Source organism: Dendropsophus ebraccatus, chromosome 1, assembly GCF_027789765.1.
Source record: "Dendropsophus ebraccatus isolate aDenEbr1 chromosome 1, aDenEbr1.pat, whole genome shotgun sequence".
Lineage (NCBI taxonomy): Eukaryota > Metazoa > Chordata > Amphibia > Anura > Hylidae > Dendropsophus > Dendropsophus ebraccatus.
The window spans coordinates 159650995-159672100 of NC_091454.1; the positions used below are offsets into that span (position 1 = coordinate 159650995).

A 21106-nucleotide genomic window follows, 5' to 3' on the forward strand; every position below is an offset into this window, starting at 1 on the left:
CTAATCCCTATTATTGTCAGACAGCAAGATCTGTCAGTTCTAAGTGGAGGCTCTGGCAGTACTGACTAGAGATGAGCGAATCGCTCATCTAAACAAAGCAAAGCACTTTGTTTGATCTGCGCTCCGCTGCCGTCTTTTCAGCGCTGCTTCTCTCCATGCCACTCCTCCGGGGATGCCAAGAAAAACCGGATTCAGCTTATCCCCGGCACCCAAAGCGGAGCAGCTTTCAGACAGCATACATGGCACTGTAGGCAAGAGTCTGCTGTAATATAACTGTAAAAAGGCGTAATGGCAGCCATTAAGGGGCTTAAATAGCATGCAACAAGACACAACAATGCAGTTTTTTTCTCAGTCCTGTTTAGAAACAGAATTCATGTCTGGTTAAGTTAGAAAATGCCCTGTTGGCTTGTTGTTCAGGCACTGTGAAAGTGATGACAGGTTCCTGTTAGATGCAGGACAACCTATTTATTCAACAGTCTGGAAGAGTTTGGGAGTTTTACTGGAGTTTCTGTTGCACATTTTAGTCAGATTTTTTTTTTTTTTTACCAGCAGAGGTTTCAAAATGAGATAAGTGGTTTACCTGTCAATTAAAAAAAAACTTTTGACGTGTCAGAGAGACACATCAAAAGTTTTCTATTGGTCCAGGTCTGAGAGTTCAGACTCGTACTCTTGGGGAAAACGAGCCAGGAGGGGAAACCGCTGAATACAGTCCTATCCCCGCTCAGTCAGATGATGAGTCAGGCTCCTAATGAATCTTTCATTGACACAGCGGGGAGCAGACCACAATGCAGCATGGTCCTCTAATTGTTCTCCTAATCGGTACGGGTCTGAACACTCCGACCTGGACCAATAGAAAACTTTTGACATGTCTTTATGACATAAAAAAGGGGAAAAACTTCTGTTCACACTGCAGGTTGCACACTGCATATGGCAGATTTTTTGTCTGTGCTTACACCGGCAGTGTGAACAAAGGCATAGAGGCGCTGCCATTTTTTTCTGTTGTATGTGGGGGGTGTGGCTACCTCCTGTTGGCTTGCACTTCACCCATGTCCCAAGGATGCTATAAAAAGACATAAGTTGGCCCCTATCTGCCCAGTTGTAGGCTTATTCAGCCCAAGAGAGGCCATTGCTAGTGTGAAAATGCTAGAATAGGGACCATGTCTCTGAGGAAACCTTAACATTGGTGACATGGCACACTGTTTGATCAAATAGTTTGCCAAGATCCTCACTTTTTAATATCCACAGAGCAGGTTTTTATCGTGTACAACGCCGAGGGGGATATATACGGTAAGAGCTTGCACCTGTGGGTTGCTGTTGCACTTTAAGTTTTTTTGTATGTCTCTATGACATGTCAAAAGTTTTTGGACAAGACAGGTACAATTTACTTACCTTTACTTTACCTTTTACTTTCTTGTGGCGGGGCTACTGACGCCACTCTGCTCACCTTTCTCCTTTATCATTGTAGGGCATGGACAGGGAATAGTCCCCCCTTATATTTTGGGTGACGACTTCTTAATTAATGGGTCGTCTCGGGACCTCCTGACAGAGAGCCATGAATAAGGGCAAGAGAGCCCGAAACGCGTCGGCCTTTTAAACATTATACAATAAAGGTTTAAAAGTAATCAAGCGAGCTGGAGAGTACTTTCGTGCTTATACAATTTACTTACTTTTCCTTCCTGTTTGATCCATTTCTGGCTTAAAAAATGCATCAAAATCACTCTCCCACCACCAAAAAACAAAAACAAACAAACAGAAAGCAGTGTGTGACATCGCCTATCACTGTTCTGCTGTGAACACTGAAGAACAGAGAGGGAATGACTGTCAGACCTTTCATTTTAGTATATATGTACTGTGTTTTAACCTATATCATACAAGTTAAGTTTGTTTCGTATTTTATTATCAGTACCAACACAATTTGAAAAACAAACTTTATTTATAAATGCTGAAAATTCGAAGATCTCTCTTTAACAAGTAATATGTATATTACATACAAATATATACCGCCAGAATACAGTGTTTGGCACCCTTTAATCAATGATGTGTACACTAAAAAAAAGAAAATAAACAATACAGCCAATGTACATATGTTCAGCATTTAAATCAGGGATGGCAAAGGACATAAAATGATGCCTTAAACATGGAGTTCTGCAAGTTCATCTAAATGGCAAAAAAGCTATATTTATTATGGCTATCAATTCTTTCAAGATTTGTTTTTCAATCTGAGAAGAGTTTGTAGTCTACATGTAGGAGACAAGTAAAAAAGGTTAAGATTTCTACAGTTGTGATATTTGGAGGCAATGGTGGTTGTCTTATACTATGTATTCCCTCATCTATGGTACCCTGGGACAGGAAAGAGATAGGATATTAATACACTTAGGTCTAAATAAGGTCTATATTTCCCTGGTATGATAGTTTGGAGGAGACATATATATATTCTCAGGGCTGTAGCTGTAACTTTCTATAATAGGCTAATTGGAAGCACTGAAGGTTAAGACATATATATTCCCAGGTCTATAGTTCCCTAGCATGGGATATTTGTAGACATAATGTTAAGACATAAGTACTAAGATATACTAAGTACTCCCAGGTCTATAATTTCCTGAGAAGGTATATTTGGTACATTGTTTCCCTGAAGACATAGCAGAAGTGCAAAAGATGAAGCCCAGACAATGTACACACATCCTTAAAGAATTCATCTCATCTAAGAAAACCGAACTGGAGGAAGAAAACTATACTGAGTAGGAGTGCTTGGTATTGTCAAACTGAGATGTACGAATCTCAACATTTCATATCAATGTAGGATGCAAGCAATTTAGATTTCACTGAAATCCAAAGCCAAACCCAGCCACTATGTAGTACTGTTTCTGTGCACCACTCAAGTCTCTAACATGGCCACAAGTATTAGATGACCATATGGCATACATCCATTGCTTGGCAAAAGACTGAGGGCACCATGTTTCCTAAAACCTAGGAAACAAATACAGAAAACAAATACAATGTGTAACTATACCAATTTAATCTAAAGCAACTACATGTCCCAATAATTGCATTCTATATATTCTATGATGCAGCGCATTCCTCCTTCCCTCTGATCAAAACTATAAACAGAAGTCGTTCCCTTGTAAATGCCGGTATTCTAAACTATATTAAGACGTTTTAGTCTTCCTATCCAGCATCTTCGTGACATTTCAGGGTGGCCATCTTGGAAATGTGCCTGTGAAATCAGTTCTAGAATTTATATGGTCCCATAAGAAGCAGGCTAAAATCTTCCAATCTCCAATATGGTTCGCAACAGTTTACAGTCTGCTAGGGTTTAGATTAAAAGCAACATGTATCAAAAAGATAGTGAAAAGAATGTTTAGATAATGGTTTGTAGTTTTCCAGTATCTTCCCTTCTTCCCAGCCAGATGAAGTCGGAGACTATAACACCTGAATGAAGCTCATGTTTATTCACCAGTGATGTTGAAACCTCTAAATAATGTTCTCAGAGTAAAAAGCTTACTCATGGTCTCCTTCCACACGTTTCTTACGAACTGAAATAAAAACAGAAGAATCTTGATTAGCTTAGCTTTAATAATTCGGGCAGTATAACTAAATCTCATCAATCCACTTACACGTCACATATTTCAGTGAGAAGAGATGTTGCTTTAGGGTGGATTCACACAATGTATCCGCAGCCGATTTCACGCTGCGAGTTCATAGCTAAATCCGGTGGGTCCCTTCACTGTCACTTTCAATGAGATTACATACTCTCAGCGCAAATGTCATCCTGCTGCGAATATGTAAAAGGCAGCCCCTTTAACCCCCTGTGGGCCGGTACATACATTACCGGTCTGCGCTCCAGCTTGCTTTGGAGGGTTCCGCACATCTGGACATCGTGCTCAGCCAATCGGCTGCGGCGGGGCAGCCCACTGATTGGCTGAGCAGGATGTATCTAGGAAGGTATCCGCAGCGGATTTTTCTGTGAAATCCACTGCAGATATGTTATGCATGAACCCACCCTTAAGTGTGTTGGGACCCTTAAGTACTATGTATAGCAGATCTCTTTTACAGTAAAGCTAGTAACGTTTTAGATGTCTTCCAGTGTTTAAGTCATTTGTATTAGTAACACACATCACAACATTAATAGCATATCTCTACAGTATTACATTGCTAACAATGATATATTGTCAGCTTCTACCAGAAGTATAAAGGCCCCTTGTCCACACCAACATGCAGAGATGCCTTTTTAACATGCAAAAGACAATGCAGAGTAGATACAACCAGGGATGCTGCATAATCCCAGCACTATGTAACCTGTCTATTCCTGCAGTCAGGATTGAAGAGATGCCAATAGATGTCAAGTGATAAGTACCCGTAACCACCTCGCTGAGAAATTAACATAGTGGAGAGAAAAGAGGTCAACAGGAATGTAGGCGTATGTTCTGGATACACCAAGATCTATAGTCAAAAGGAAAAGGTCAGCAGTCCTGAGCCCTCAAAACTGGCACAGCCCTATTCAGACAATGGGACGTAATCATATTTTGTGTTTACAGACAGTCCAGACCTGTAACACGTGTAGGTGACTAGATGAGCCAACCAGTAAAAATAGTCATTTTACTGATAAAACCCCTGTATTACTGATTGTCTAATAGTGCCTCCCTACAGCCATCGTCTCCCTCCATGTCAGTTACACTTGTGACCGCAGGCAGTATTTTGCCTGCGGTCACAAGAGGCTGCTCTGCAGGCTCTCTAGTGACGTCACTGGGGTGCCGCCACCAGAAGAAGAGATTGGCCTCGTGACCGCAGCCAAAACACTGCCTGCGGCCACAAGGGTGCAAAGAGGAGACGGCCGGACCCAGGTGAGTATAAGTGTTTTTTTTGTTTGTTTCAGAGGATTCCAAGTGCCTGCTATATGGGAGGGGGAGCACACAGGGGAAATATATACAACTGGGGGCAGCACACAGGGGGTCTATATACTACTGGTGCAGAACACAGGGGGTCTATATACTATTGGTGCAGCACACAGGGGGTCTATATACTACTGGTGCAGCATACAGGGGGTCTATACACAACTGGTGGAGCATACAGGGGACATATATACAACTGGGGGCAGCACACGGGATATATATATATATATATATATATATATATATATATATATATATATATATATATATATATAGAGAGAGAGAGAGAGATATAGATAGAGATATAGATAGAGATATATATATATATATATATATATATATATATATATACACATACACACACAACTGGGGGCAGCACATGGGAGCTATGTATACAACTGGGGGCAGCACACGGGATATTTATACAACTGGGGGCAGCACACGGGAGATATATATACACAACTGGGGGCAGCTCACAGGGGATATATATATATATATAAAACTGGGGGCAGCACACGGGGGTTCTATATACTACTGGGGGAGCACACGGGGTCTATATACTACTGGGGGCCATTTGCCTTCTCTGCCTAGGGCACCAAAACTCCTTGTCCTGGCCCTGTTGTGATGTAAGGACTTGCTTTATCTATAATAGTTACTTCATTTTTCTCTAATCTTCAATTTTTTTTCTTATTTTGGAATGACGATTTGAGGATTTCAGACCAAATTACAAGTTTTCCATAGCATTGTGGTCTCAGGATTAGTGATAAGCGGTGGCTGGAGAAGTTGGATGCAGCCTTAGAGCTGGTATGAAAACATGGTTACAGCCTATGGCCACCGGGGGTCAAATGCAGAACATTCAGGTTCAGATGAACCCGAATGTTCGACAAGTTTGCTCATGACTACTCACAATACAATATTTTCAACTTAAAAAGAGTCATCCTGCAGCCAATTAATATTATAACTTGAGGGACCACTGTATAAGGTTCCTAAGAAATGTTGTGTAATCTATAGTCTAAAAGGCATTCCCACTTTTGGTACTTATTGTATATCTACATGACCACCTCTGGAACCCCCCTGGAGTCTGGGTAACCAACAGATTCTCTATACACTTCAATAGAAAAGTGGCTGCGCTTTTTGTAACTCACAGACGTACAGGATCAGCAGCAGATTTGGTGGTGCAGATATCTAAATGTAACTAATAACTGAACACAGCATCAAATCAGCACCATCAAATCTGCTCCTGATCCTGTACGTGTGACCGCACCCTTAAAGTGACAATATTCCCATGACTGCCCATCAAGCTGGCGGCACCGCTGCATGGATAAAGATTTGTTCTGAATGCTTTTATTATATGTTTGTGTTTTTATTTTCATAAAAGATTATTACTGGAGAAATCAGAATGATGTGGTAATTTGGATTTTCTTGGTTTCTTTCTTTCTTTTTCCCTAAGTATCTACAAAGTCTGTTGTAGTGATTCCTAATCCACTAAAACCTACACTAAAGAGATGCTTCTTGCCACGTCTCATTAAATAAGTGGACAGACTAAATGCTTCTATATTATCCCTTAGCCCACAGAACAGCTGCTTCTTGTATTTATGGACAATATGATTCTTAGTACAAATACATACTACTTCCAGGCTTACCAAGATCATTATTTTTAGTAATAGCAGCGGCCGCCCTTGTCCGTGGTCCTTGCTGCATGAAGTGATATCCAAATTTGAGAATTGATGTATTAAGCTCCAGCAGTCGTGCGATCTCCATCTCTACTCCCGTTCCTAGTTGCTGTCTCTGTTTTGAAAAATGATTAAAAAAAATCTTTAACCAGTTTGTACCAAGGGTAATCTCCCTTAATCAATGTTAGAGCCCTATTCCACGGGACGATTATCGTTTGCATGATCATTAATGATAAACGATCGCTATTGCAAAAGACCTGAAATCGTTCACCCATTTACATAGAACGATAATTGTTACTTATGATCATTCTTGCGGTCGTCTTGTCGTTGCTATTGCGGTCGTCACTACTGCAAACAACGTCGTTAATGCGAACGAGCAACAATAAAAAATAGGTCCAGGTCTTATTAAATGATCAAAGATTTCTCGTTCGGTCGTTAATCGTTAACTGCTATTCAACCGAACGTTTATCGCTTAGATTCGAACGATTTAACGATAATCTGAACGATAATCGTCCCATGGAATAGGGCCCTTAGGGGGTCATTTGAAATTACTAGCTTATCCCCAGGAAAGACAACCCTGTATACACGATGCTCAGTGAGCACTGTGCATACAAACATTCAGACAGCAGAAGTGCCTGTATACCACTTCTGTCTTCTCTTGAGAGCCCGGCAGACAGCTCCTGTGTTCTTGTGCAGGTGTTAATTCTATGAGTCAGACACATATATGCGAGTACCGTAGTTCATTATCTATGGGTACTTCACAAGAAGAGAAATTTTGACTCTTAAAATGAGCTTTGTCTTATGTATCCATTCTACTCAAGAGAAATACCGAACTCCATCATAAAAATACATCAAAATAAGATAAGACTTTTATATCAGCACAACAGCCAAGTTAACTTTCAAAATTCTCCAGCCGTCTCAGAATTTATTAATTCCCCTCCCTGACACGTTAGTGAACAGATGTCACATATGTTAAATCTGGCTTTACTCATCTCTGCATTCATCCTGTTGAGTATAATCCTACAACCCAGTCTGTTTGCACAAAGGACTAAAATATAAATATGAACATCATGCTGCAACTAAAATAAATTATACCTGGTTGTCAATTTTGATTTCTTGTAAAGTTTCATTTTCTTTAAGTGCCTCCACCAAGGCCAGGACACCAGCACCAGTGACAAAGTTAGACTCAATATTTAAACTCCTTAGAGTTCGGTTTATTTTCAGCATGTCAGCGAACGCCTAAGCATAAGGAGAAAGAAAAAAATGTAGTAAAAGTACAGTTTAAAGAAAGAAAATCAATATCATAACTCTATATAAGGGTTAACTATATGGATCAGGTGGTCTTTTTCTGCTGACAATCCTGTACTCCTTTATCTTTACTAAATAGATAAATATCCCATACTTACCCTTTCCTTGATTGGAGTGCCAAATCACAATAAGACGACTTGCTGTGACTAATACTGCCTATGGCTGTATCCATATTTTCCAGGACTCCCTATTGCAGCATCCGCAGGGAATCAAACGCTGAGCATTCAGGTAACGTTGCTGAACATTTTGACAGATCTGCTCAACACTACTCATGGGCCTTAGTGCAAATGTTAAACTAAAGTTAGGCCTTTATGCCATCCCACAAGGAGAATGCAAAGAGGACCAACGATAGTTGTTTTTTTTAAAGTGTACCTGTCATTCCAGGTAAATTCTTAGGACATTTTATGCTGTTTGTACATGAGAGGTCGCAGAGTTTCTGGCTATTACATTATTTGTATAGGGCATTTTTCATCTGTCCCTTTGTGGGCTCCATCTCTTAATTATGTTTTTCCCGTAAGTTCCAGAATGGAAGGAAAGTAGCTGCAATGATCTTTTCTAAAGACTGGGCTCACAAATAGCAGGTGACCCTGCTTCCCTACCTCCCTTTAGCAAACCATCACAAGTAGCAGCAGAATAGAAGACATTATAGAGCAGTCTAAGCTATGAATCAAGCAATTTGGTGAGACAGTAAGATAGTAATGTCTCTGTCTGTGGTTCTATCCATTTTACTGCACTTTCCTCTCATCTTCTATTTACCCCTATCCCTCTCTACAGACTTCTCTGGCCAGTATTAACTGATCTGGCAGCGATGCTGAAAGTCTATCTCCTCTTTACTTTACCTATTTGCCATGTGATTTATAAACATATAAGAAAGTGGTGGGAGGTAAAAATGGGCCTGGTAAAGGAAGTTTTCTTACTCTGCTGTTACAAAGCAGTCTTTCAGTAAGACCATAGCAACCAATCGGAGCTCAACTTTTTACTTTGTTTTGGGAGAGATAAGCCATAGTCAGAGGCTTCGACAGAACTATCATATCGCCATCAGTTATTAAAAGTGTATTGGCCACCTTAAGGCTGCTTGATAAATCCCCCCCCCCTTTCATCTCATACTTACTGCCGCTACTGGATCATTGCTTCTTGTTGCTGCAATGCTGAATGTTTTCACATGTGTATTTGATTCTAAAGCCTTTGCATATTCTTTCAAGGTGGGAATTGGAATATTCTAATGAAAATGAATGAAAAAAAAAAATAAGGCAGGTGATATGAGCACGGCGACTTCCTCTTCAACATGGGTCTCAAAACTGTGGCCCTCCAGCTGTTGCAAAACCACATTTCCCATCATGCCCGCACAGCTAAAGTTTTGTATTTGGCTGTCCAGGCATGATAGGAAATGTAGCATTGCAACAGCTAGAGGGCCGCGGTTGGGAGACCCATGTTCTACAACATCCCTAAAGCACATACGATGGAGATATTGTGATTACAGAAACAGCCAAAGATACCTTACCAATCTGCTAGATAAAAGACCAAATGGTACAAGGGTAAAACAAAAAGAATGTAAAAAAAAAAAAAAGTTGTTTATGTAAATGTTTGAAAAAATAAAACAAAAGATTGCTACGAACAGGTATTATATACCCTAATAGTTAGTTTACTAATAACAATGAACACTCATGTCTAGTATCTTTTAGAGTGCAAAGACTGATCTGCAGCCTGTGCTCCAGCCAAGTTAGTTCTCCACCAACATATACTGCTATTAAATGCTCCCCGTCATCTAAACATTTATTTTTACAATTAGACTACTGATTTATGCGGAGTATATTGTACAGTAAGATCATTACAGAACAGTGACCATTAAAATTACAGAACAGACCTGATGTTGTTATACTGATATCAGTTTTATGTAGTATAAATTCATAATGTATCTGCCACATTATGTATGGTTAGGAGTACTATTTAAGAGAAATACTCAGTAAGTATTTGTTATTCTGTTCTCTTGAGCATCCAGAAAGACAAACACCTCTGATTTTTTTTAACTTATTGTACTCTAAAGTCTTTACAGTATGCTAAGTGAGCTCTACTATCTTTATATGCTAGTACACAGCCTATATGATGCTCCCCTGCATACTGTCACTTGTGTACTCTTCTCTCTGTCTACAGCCTGTGAGAGCTGTCCTCCCAGGATTCCCCTTCTTCTATCCATACATTGAGCTGGTCAGTAAAATCCTATCCTTCCATGCTCTTATCTTAAAAGAGAGAGCAGGTGGTCTGACAGATTTATCTTTCTATGAGTTTCACTTAAATTGTAGGAAATTTTTTGTGACGTCTATTTAGAAAGTGGTTTCATTTTGCATACAGGGAATGAACAGTATAAAAAGGTGTCCAAAGCCTTTAAATACAGTGACTTGTTTGTATACTCGCTCTGACTAAGAGACCTTACTGTGTTTAAATGTGTGATTAGTGGACATTTTTCTATCAATCAATGATCATTCTGGTTGCTTTTAAATATGTTGCTTTAACACATTATGGTCCTGGAAGTCAGGGTTTAGAAGTCAGTGCTGGACTCTATGGGGGAGATTTATCAAACATGGTGTAAAGTGATACTGGCTCAGTTGCCCCTAGCAACCAATCAGATTCCACCTTTCATTCCTCACAGACTGTTTGGAAAAGGAAAGGTGGAATCTGATTGGTTGCTAGGGGCAACTGAGCCAGTTTCACTTTACACCATGTTTGATTAATCTCCCCCTATGTCTAATTCATCTCTTTTTACACATGGTGTAGGGTGCTAACATGAATGCTGCTCAAAGAAGACAATCACATTGGCTTTTTGCTCCACTGTTTTCCATAAAGCTGTTTCATTTTTGTCGTCATTTTTGTATATTTTGTTTTAACATCCCCTGAGGGAACAAAATATAGAAAAATAAAAATAAGGGGTCTAGAGTTAAAATCCCCTATACTAACCAGGCACTCTCTGCTCTTGAGTAGCGGGCACCAGGTAAAATGTTCTCGAGTTGAGCATTCAAGCATTGAAAAATGTCTCAAGTATTTTACTACTTGCTCAACTCAATAGAGAACATATTGTCTTAAACACAGCCAATGCAAACAAGGAGACACTAATAGCAAACTGAACATTGACATTTCCCTGGTTGTACTTGAATTGAAGTCCTAATGCTGCAAATCTGCAGCAATTCACATGGAGCCAGTAGCCACTTCTTGTACTCTCTGGCATGAATGCATTACTATCCAACATTAAAATGGAGATAAGCTTACATATGGCAAGCAGAGCAATCTCTTTATACTGAACAGTGATACACATATATAACATTTTAGAACCTTCAAAATTACCTTTATGTTATTAAGGTTAACATCAACCAAGCGAGGATCATTGTTCTTTATTCTCTGTAAAGTCTCCTCCACATTGGTAGGGTTTGGTGGTTCATCAAACACTGGTCTGATTGGTTCTGCCTTTATAACGTCTACAGGAAAAATAAATAACAGAATAAATATTGGACCTGGAAACACAATCAAAGGAACAAACATGCATGTTAATTTAGCATTCATTATAAATGCGTATAGGCCTCAGCATGTGCAACCCCCTCCAAATAAATTGACCAAAGGGGCACTCATGCCAGTATTATTAACAATACATATCTTTTATATGAAGATGCAGGTCTGGGAAACTGTTGATGTACTGTATCACACTTTCTACATTGATAAGTTTACAGGACATGCTGTGACATGAAAAAGCACCAGGACAAAAACACCTGCATGGTTATGAAAACTATACTGGAAAAAACGAAATGTCCCTATTTTCTATGGGGCTTCAAAACATTGGCAAGCGTCAAGCTTGGCAAGATTATGAAGCCTCACAGAGAATAAATGGCTGCTCATGCACATTGCTGCTCTATTCATTCAGAGGTAATTTGTCTTCCATTAATGCAATCAGTGGGGGTCCCTCCAGATGGACTCCAAATGATCTGCTAGGTATCGTCCATCCTGTGGATTGGGGATAACATTTGATAATGAGAATACCCGTAACTGCTTAAAAACACAGACGCATGATATGACACATTTGGCTAGCTGTGCTGTCTTAAGTCATTCAGAAATTTCCACCTAATTTACCATTGTTGGAGGCATAGTAAATGCTTCAAAGCTATTTTTATGTGATCCGATATGAAAGGAATACCGACATGGAGCAAGAGAAACATTAATGGTACATTAAATACCTGAGATTTGATCATTAATATCGCAACTACACAACGGACTCATGGAGAAAATGTTCCCATAGCCTTTAAAATGTTAAAATATTTTCATATGCCATAACATTAGTAGAAATAAATACTCACTTGGAAATCCCTGGCTATCATACCCATTACTGGTGCTGTTTGGATAAATGCTGGGCATTCCAAGGATAGCTAAAGGCAAAAAGAACATGGTTAGTTGTGCAATTTCTGACATCATGCAATCTCTGTAAAATCCTTATATTTTTGAACTAAACATGAAAATACTATATACCTACCCTGTTTCCCTGAAAATAAGACCGTGAAATGAACCCCGATTATATACTATATAGCAGTTGTCGTAACAAACCAGCATAACCAGACAAAACTACAGCAAGGGTCTTACTTTTGGGGGATGCCTTATTTTAAACTATTCTGAAAATCCTCCACTATGCTTTATTTTCGGGGAAAGACAGTAATAACACCCAAACTGATTAAAGGGAACGTGTCATCAGTTTTGCAGGTCACTGTCTATATATTAGAAAAACAAACTCTAAACTTTTCAGTTACATTGAGCCTGATAAAAGACAAACGACGGTGTGCATCTGTCACAGAACTCACTCTCTTCCCTAACTTGGGACGGCATGTCATCTATACTTGTTTTTGCAGGTAAAATAAAACTTACTTCTGTAGGATAAGAGTTATCATACCAGAGATGTGGCTGGACAGTTAAAATGGCCGTCCAGGAAAAGATTACGGATCCAGTGGATAGGCCATTAATTATTTTTCCTGGACAACCTCGATAATGCTTAGTATTAGACCTGTTACTGCCTATTTATATTGGAACAAACATTTAAAATTAATCTGTCAGCTTCAATTCACGTTCTACACTCCTGATACTGCTATATGATAGTTACAGTGTTACCTAGCTCTGTCTGCCTGTGCTTCCATAGCATCCTTTACTCTCCAGTGCAAAGCTTCAAAGAGGCGATCCCAAGCTCCTAAAGTGCTGAGGGCTGTAATGCCTCCTCGCTCCCTCTCCTGCTTGATTGACAGTCAGATGGAAGCAGAGCCTCAAGCAGGGTCAGGTATAGGAGAGGAGGTGTTTTAGCCCTCAGCGCTTCAGGGAGTTGGGAACGTCTCTGACACTTTTTACAAGAGAGTAAAAGCATATGAAATAAAAACAACCGGCTATCTAACAGTGTCAACAGTTTAGTATGTAAATGGCAGCTGATAGATTCCCTTTAAGCCATAGCAGGACACAAGCAGAGTGCATGCTGTTATAGACATGACATTTTCTCTTTAAATACTAACCAGCAAGGTCACTCAGCTCAATGTCTGTAGCACTGCTCAAAGCCTCTTCCAGTTCTGGATCAAGAGTTAGCTTCTCCTCTGAAAGTAAATCTTTGGGCTTTTGCTTGGGGACAAATACTTTCCCTATAAAAGAAAGGAAAAACAAAAGCAAAAAAAAAAATGTCAGCGTCAGAACAGTGTAGCAGGAAGCAAATGAAGCACTGCAAGAGTTCAAGATTACCTGTGATCAGAAGGTGGCGCTATCACCATAAAGAGTGTTACTAGCTTGAGTGAATACCATAGCAAGACAACACATTTGTTAAACACTTGAATACCATTAGTCCTTTAGTGCGGAAAACATATCCAATAAGCCACGGATTCTAAGATGCTCAGTTACTTTCACCCCAGTGACTGAGCCACCAGTGTACACTATATACCATTCTCCTAAAGTAAAAACATCTAGTATAAATGTGTACATTAACTGTATGTCCTACAATTATCCTCTACCCACAAGACAGGTGATTAATGTAGGATTGGATTGGTCCCAGACTACCAATGATTACAGAAATGGGGGTCCCGAGTCCCTGTGTGAATAGAGTGCTGCTATGGTCACACAGAAAAAAAAAAATAAACAAACATACATCAGTCCATCATCACCAGTTCTCCCACTACTCTTTTTCAGACGGTGCCTGATTCTCTGGCAATCTTCACTTCCTGGTCTCAGTCATCACACAAAGAAAATGCTGGCTGTGACCTGCTTCAGCCAGTGAGTCGCTAAGCTGGCATTTCCTGAAGATCAAGATGGAGACCAGGTAGCGGAGGTCAGTAGAGACCCTATGTCCAGTAAAATGGTATGCAAAAAACTCTCCAGAGACACCATCACGTGTCTCGACGTCAGTGTCAGTGACACTGCCCCCCAGGGAAATAAAATGTGCAAAAAACACTGTTCCACACTGGTGAGGGGCAAACACCCCGAAACAGCTGTCTGTGGATGGATACCTTGATTGGGTGGTTTCCTTGACTGGAGACATTCCTTGGTTTGGTTGTTCCTTCCCGGAGGAAAGTCTGGCTATCTCACTGACATTGAGACACATGATGGTGTCTCTGCGGTGTTTTGGTTGATCAGCAAAAGGCAGACACTTTGTAAAAAATATAGGGGGGGTGGGGAGTGTGCTTTGTTCTACACCTTAAATCATGCATAATTATTGCAATTTGCGCACAACTGCTGACTTTAATTTAAAAACTTGTGACCTAAACACATAGCCCAGAAAGCTGAAAACGTAGGTTTCAATGTTATTTGTATTTCGCATCCATAAAATATAATATATTAACCCCTTAATGACATAGGGCGTATATTTTCGCCCTGATGCCGTTAGGGACGTTCAGAGCGGGGCCGCGCGGCGGCCGCGCTCTGAACCGCGGAGGTCCCGGGTTCCGCTTGTAGCCCGGGACCGCAGGTATTAGCGGGCACGGTCCGATCGCCGTGCCCGCTAATACAGTAATCAGATGCAGCTGTCAAAGTTGACAGCTGCATCCGATTACCGGACGCAGCGTCATCCCTCGTGTCTAGTGGGGAGATCGCTCCTCCGGGATGTTATCCCGGAGAAGCGATCTCCGTAACTGAAGCCGGCCGGGGACCGCTCCAAGATGGTGCCGTCCCCGGCTCGGCACTCGTTTACTTCCGGCTGCAGCAGCCAGAAGTAAACGAGTGCCTATCTCATGGATCTCTGCAGCATATCTATGCTGCAGAGATCTCTATGAGAGATCAAAGCACTTTTACTAGAAGTCTAGAAGTCCCCCAAGTGTTGTTAATAGTAAAAAGCCCCCTCCCCTAATAAAAGTCTGAATCACCCCCCTTTTCCCAGGTTATTAATAAAAGTAAACAAATAAATAAATAAACATGTTTGCTATCGGCGCGTGCGTAATCGCCTGAACTATTAACTAATCACATTCCTGATCTCGCACGGTAAATGGCGTCAGTGCAAAAAAATCCCAAAGTGCAAAATTGAGCATTTTTGGTCGCATCAAATCCAGAAAAATTGTAATAAAAAGCGATCAAAAAGTTGTATATGCGCAATCAAGGTACCGATAGAAAGAACATGTCATGGCGCAAAAAATGACACCTTACACAGCCCCATAGACCAAAGGATAAAAGCGCTATAAGCCTGGGAATGGAGCAATTTTAAGTGACGTATATTTGTTGACAATGGTTTGAATTTTGTATAGGCCATCAGATACAATATAAGTTATACATGTTGTATATCGTTTTAATCGTAACGACTTGAGGAACATGCATAACAAGTCAGTTTTACCCCAGGGCAAATGGCGTAAAAACACATTTCCCCCAAATAAACAAAATGCGTTTTTTTTTTTTTTCAATTTCACCACACTTTGAATTTTTTTTCTGGTTTCGCAGTGTACTTTATGCAAAAATTCAGCCTGTCATTGCAAAGTACAATTAGTGACGCAAAAAATAAGGGCTCATGCGGGTTTCTAGGTGGAAAAATGCAAGTGCTATATCCTTTTAAGCACAAGGAGGAAAAAATGAAAACGCAAAAATCGAAATTGCCTCTGTCCTTAAGGGGTTAAGGAAAGTAACAGTGGCACTCAAAGTGTAAAAATTCAAGTAATTTACTTGCCCAAAACCGTACACTGCTTGAAAAAGACCTCATTGCGAGGTTGAAACGTTGCGGTTTTCGGCAAATAAATCACTTGAATTTTTTCACTATTTTTGAGTGGCACTGTTACTTTCCTTATTATGCTTAAGTATAATATAGTAGCACCTGTGGTCGCAGAGGTGCAAACAGGTTGGCACCAAAATATTTTTTGTCAGAGTGCTGCACCATATATTATTTTTGTGTGTGTATATGATATATGTTTATTTATATATATATATATATATATATATATATATATATACACACATACACATATATACATACATACACACACACACACTATTGCTATACAATCAGCCATTATTCTATATAATGTACATAATAAATTGTCTATTTCATGTTGGCACAATAATTACACAAATGGATGTGGTTAGCGATATGCAAATAGAGCTGAGCAGCAGTCTGGTATCGGCGGCCCTGCAGACAACAGGTCTGTGTACACAGGAAGCAGACACAATTCACCCAATGCAGATACTATGGGCCATTATTACTAAGTGCTTGTTCTGTAAATGAGCTGCTGATCGGCCTGATTTCCACATATACATCTTCACAAGTCGCTTTTATCTTCTGCATTTCTGGGAGAGATCCCACTGACAGACTTGTCTCCTCAATTTCCATCATACACTTTAGCCCTATTGTTTTTCACCCCAGGGGCGGAATTTCACTGCAAATGATTTGACAGGCAGAAATACGGGTAGGACGAAAACAAGGAGAAACGTACAGGAAGAAAAGCAGAGAGGTAGAAAAAAATACCAAATGGAAAACTTGACTTATAACCTCCCCAGCTGCGAGCAGGCCGAGTAACTAGACAGAAAACATTCAGGATACAAAGCACAATAATAAGAATATAAAATATTCTCAGTGACATGAAACTAAAGCTGTGCCTCCCTGCAGACTGGGCACAAAGCGTTCATGCCAGTTCTCTGTTTTGTAAATATGACTTTGATGAGTTGGGCTACACTATTTCTAGCGATGCAGATTTCAGATGTGCAAGTACATAGAGCTCACAAACAGCGACACAGAATCTATGTGCCCCCCCCTATTGCTGCTATCAAATAATGACTGTGCAGCCTTGTAAAAAGCTTGGGAAAATGAGGCTGTACCCGTCTGTGTGGGACATGTCCCTGGGAACTACTTTCAATGAACAATGGGTTAAACGTCTTAGGCATTTGTAAACGGGTTTGTTCACTTATGTCACACGCACACCACAATGCAGAGCAGCCAAATGCCTGATTAATTTATGGTCAATTTGTGATAGGCTGATTCAGACACAATGGTCACGGGGGAATGGTGGGCAGCAAACTGGGTGACATTCTAACTTAGACTCCTGCCACCTATTACTTCTCCCTTCTAGCACCCCTGATAATACAAAAGCCTGTACTCTAAAATTAGGAGTCTAAACTGGCTAGGTTCCCAAAAAGGAATAGTGGAACACGCTGCCTTTTTTCTTTTTCCTGATTGGTATGGGTCCAAAAGGGAAGAGATGCATCAAGCATTATCTTTATATTTCTGATATTATAGTCTGTTAGGAGAATTGTGCTTCCCACTGTAATATTTTAGGGTATGTAAATATTTGTAGAATTTTTGGTTTTCCTACAACATAGTCACATTAATGGTATATGGCTAGAACATGCCAACAATGTCAGAGCAAATAGGCAGCAGCTCTTTTTTCATGCTTGTATAAAGGACAGTAAATAAAAAAAAAATCCTAAACTATTCTAGTTTTCACAATGGCCACTAGAGTAAAAGAATAGGAACGGGTTAGAAGCATGTGGATCATTTAATTATGGTAGTAGTAGCCAATAACTTACTGGAGATGGTAAAACCCTATTGCATAAAGTGTACACACTCATTTGCTTCATTTGACTATGGGACAGATAATGCATTGGTCAAATGTCACATGATTTTGCTGGTAAAATTCCTATATTACCATTAATATTGTGCAGCCATTTGACGCCATGAACAGGTGTGGTTTTGCTGTGGTACTCTACTCTTATTATAGATAATACTGGAAGTATGCGCCTCTAATGCGGCCTCCCTAAAATAAGTTTTAGTAAAGCAAATCGCAACTAAAACTAGAAAGAAATACATGAGAAATTAAAAACAAAACAAAATCAATACCCATAGAAATCTCACAGCACCCTGTGTCTCATAAGACCCTCATTTTCCTTTAAATACCATTCATATATAATACTAGTTATAAAAGGAATAAGAGGTTGGCAAATTTCCATAAAGAAAGAAAAAATCTGCAGTGCAGACAAAGACCCGCATGTTATTTTACTCGGCCAAGCCATATACTGTATTATTGCAGTAGCTACGATGATATCATTAAAAAACAAACCAACCCTGTATTATCAGGATGTACTGAACTGCTAGAGCTGCGCACATAGCTACAATCATACTTCAGCACTCCCACAAATCTCACATTACTCACTAAACATTACATCACATATCTAAGAAGTGTACTACAGGGAGCCAATGTTAGCCCTAAGAACCCTTCATCACTCAACAGCCAGGTACGTAGACAGTAAAGGGAACACAGCGTCTTCTCTTTCCATTCCACTCCTCGTACCAGCTATACAACGTAACAATGCCATTCAAGGGGTTTTCATTAACTGTAATAAAGAAATGATTAAAAGGAGGACATCCGCATTCTTGTAAAACAAATCAATGTCTTTATGGCCTCCATTATCTACCCAATATAAAAAACACTTATGTAATTGAGTTAGTCTCCATGAAGTAGATAAGATAAATGTATGTGACTAATACAGAAAATGAAAGGACACTCATCACTTAAACACACTTTAGAAAACTATTGTCCGCCAGCTTCTTACCCCTATACACATGCACAGGTGGCCATATGTTCTCAATGGGAAGAGAATACGCGGCATGGGAAACTCTATATTATGTATGGGCACCTTAGAAGTGATGCGGTCATGCTTTGGGGTGAATGTTACACCTAGGACTTTTTCTATTTAAAAAAAATAAAGCAATTGTGATGAGACTACTACTACCACTACCACTGAGTGATATAAAGTCTGGTTGCTACCGTACCCTTAAACTGGTCATACATTATTAGTTATCAGAGGTCTTCCATTCTCCTTATACACATAAATGCTAAGCTGAGTGTTACAGTAAAACACTGTCAAGACATTTCTGGTGGCAGCTTGTCTCCCCGAGAACAAAAGGATTGGTTAGTTGAAATTTAAAGTGCTCAATACCTTTTCCCCAACATTATCTTTGAAAGATGAGGAAGATGGTCTATGATTTCTGCTAAAATTGGTGAGTTTGACCAACTATTCTCTTATGTGTAGGAGGGCCTTAGCTTCCTGTACCAAAACCACATGAAATGGCAGGGCCCAGGAAGATTAACTGTGATTTCCTTGCAAGATTTATGAAAACTAAATCCCCCATTCTGGCAAACACTGTGGGTAAGAGTATCCTTACCTTCCCTTTCTCTAATGGTCTGACGAAAAGTCTTGTCTAAAGACTTTATTATGACCGTCTCCCTTCATTAGTATTCGGTGGAATTAAACTAATCTGCTATATAACAGATTCCAAGTTTTCTACTAAACAATAAAAGCGAAAATTCTATTAATTGTATTCTTGACTGTAGATCAGACCTGTGGGGAAAACTGTATTTATGACCACATCAAAGTGCAGGAAAGAACCAAGCTTCCAAACATCAAGGGGGTATGCAGTTCTGGCAGGGACCGTCTGCCTCTACGGTCTTCCCAGACTGCTAGAAAGTATATATCTCTACTTTACAGCTCCATTAGACAATACTACATTGATGCCCTAGGCTAAACAGGGATATGCTGAAATGATATGTATACCGCAAGATTTAGTATAAAGTATATGGGGACCTTGAGGCAGGAAGGAGATTAAGTTCCACAGTGAAACCTCGACAACTGGTGAGTGTAAAGTATATGGCCTGTATTATCACAGAACCATCCCTAAAGTAAGCCCTTAAAACAGAGCTGCCCCATATGCCTGTAATATGATATAAATGGAAGCAAGAGCCAAAGATGTTTTTAAATGCTTTAAAAACACAAAAATTATCCAGTTAGTGAATCAATGAAATGTGATAATGGGCACAATAGGGTGTACAATGCGCTTATTCTTTTCTCTTTACATGTAAGAACAGGAATCTAACAGGTGGGGACAACTATCAGATCTTCAAATACTAAAATGATCTATGTATCAGTAGCTATTATTACTGCAGGTAAAGACAAGATCAGTGAGTCAATACTGAGGGCAGGATTTCAGGAAGGCACCAATGAATCACCATGGCACAAAACACAATAAAAACAACAGTGTTTTCATAGAAACAAGTAGAACTACTTTAATACTAGCTTAAAGATGGCTCGCTTTGGAAGATTTATTTTCTCCAGTGCATGACGACTGAAGGCTTCCTCCTCATATAGAACAAAGCAATGTACAAAAACGCTGAGCAAAGGTTACAAAGTATACAATAAATACAGTAATAAAACTCAAATCCCTCCTCCTTAACCTCAGCACCACTGCATAAACATGCAAAACTGTACACAATATAACCTCACATAACTAACGCTGACTCGAGCTTAGGCCTCGTTCACATGACATGTTGGTGTCTCTCACACTGGTATATGTAAGGTTTGTCAAAATGATATGCCAGCGTATACACATGGATCAAGCCAGGACTTTAGTGGACCAGTCTACTTCTGACTATGTCTATTTTGCAGGATACAAAAACATGGTCCCACAAAAACAAAACATGGTTGTGAATCAGACCTAACACAGCCATTTCTGATCCATTAAAGTCTGTGGCCACCCCATAGGTACACTGTGGTATACAGTATGATGAATTATATTTTTTACAACATCCCATCAAATTATGCTGGTGGAGACCCAAAAACGGGATGTGAATGGAGGCCTAGAGACCACTCTCAGGAATGCAAGCTACAAATATGCTTCTTAAAGTGAAGTCTGAATTTAAACTAATGTGGTTCCATGGTATTAGGCTCTAGATAGTGTATTTATGTAAAATATGATACACACACAGAAAGGAAATT

At 39.8% G+C, this 21106-nt stretch overlaps 1 protein-coding gene across 2 annotated transcripts in view; it reads right to left on the minus strand.

Annotated features, from left to right (window-relative positions):
• Positions 1-1914: 1914 nt before the first annotated feature.
• The window catches only part of LOC138800820 (tropomodulin-3-like), a 39777-nt gene continuing 20585 nt past the window's right edge, over positions 1915-21106 (minus strand). For both annotated transcript variants that reach the window (XM_069982875.1, XM_069982884.1), the window contains exons 4-10: positions 13396-13518; positions 12208-12276; positions 11207-11337; positions 8982-9089; positions 7658-7801; positions 6533-6677; positions 1915-3533 (exon numbers count right to left, since the gene is read on the minus strand). In XM_069982875.1, coding sequence (XP_069838976.1) covers positions 3499-3533; positions 6533-6677; positions 7658-7801; positions 8982-9089; positions 11207-11337; positions 12208-12276; positions 13396-13518 — 755 coding nt within the window. In that variant the 3' untranslated portion in view covers positions 1915-3498. The remainder of the gene's footprint in view (positions 3534-6532; positions 6678-7657; positions 7802-8981; positions 9090-11206; positions 11338-12207; positions 12277-13395; positions 13519-21106) is intronic.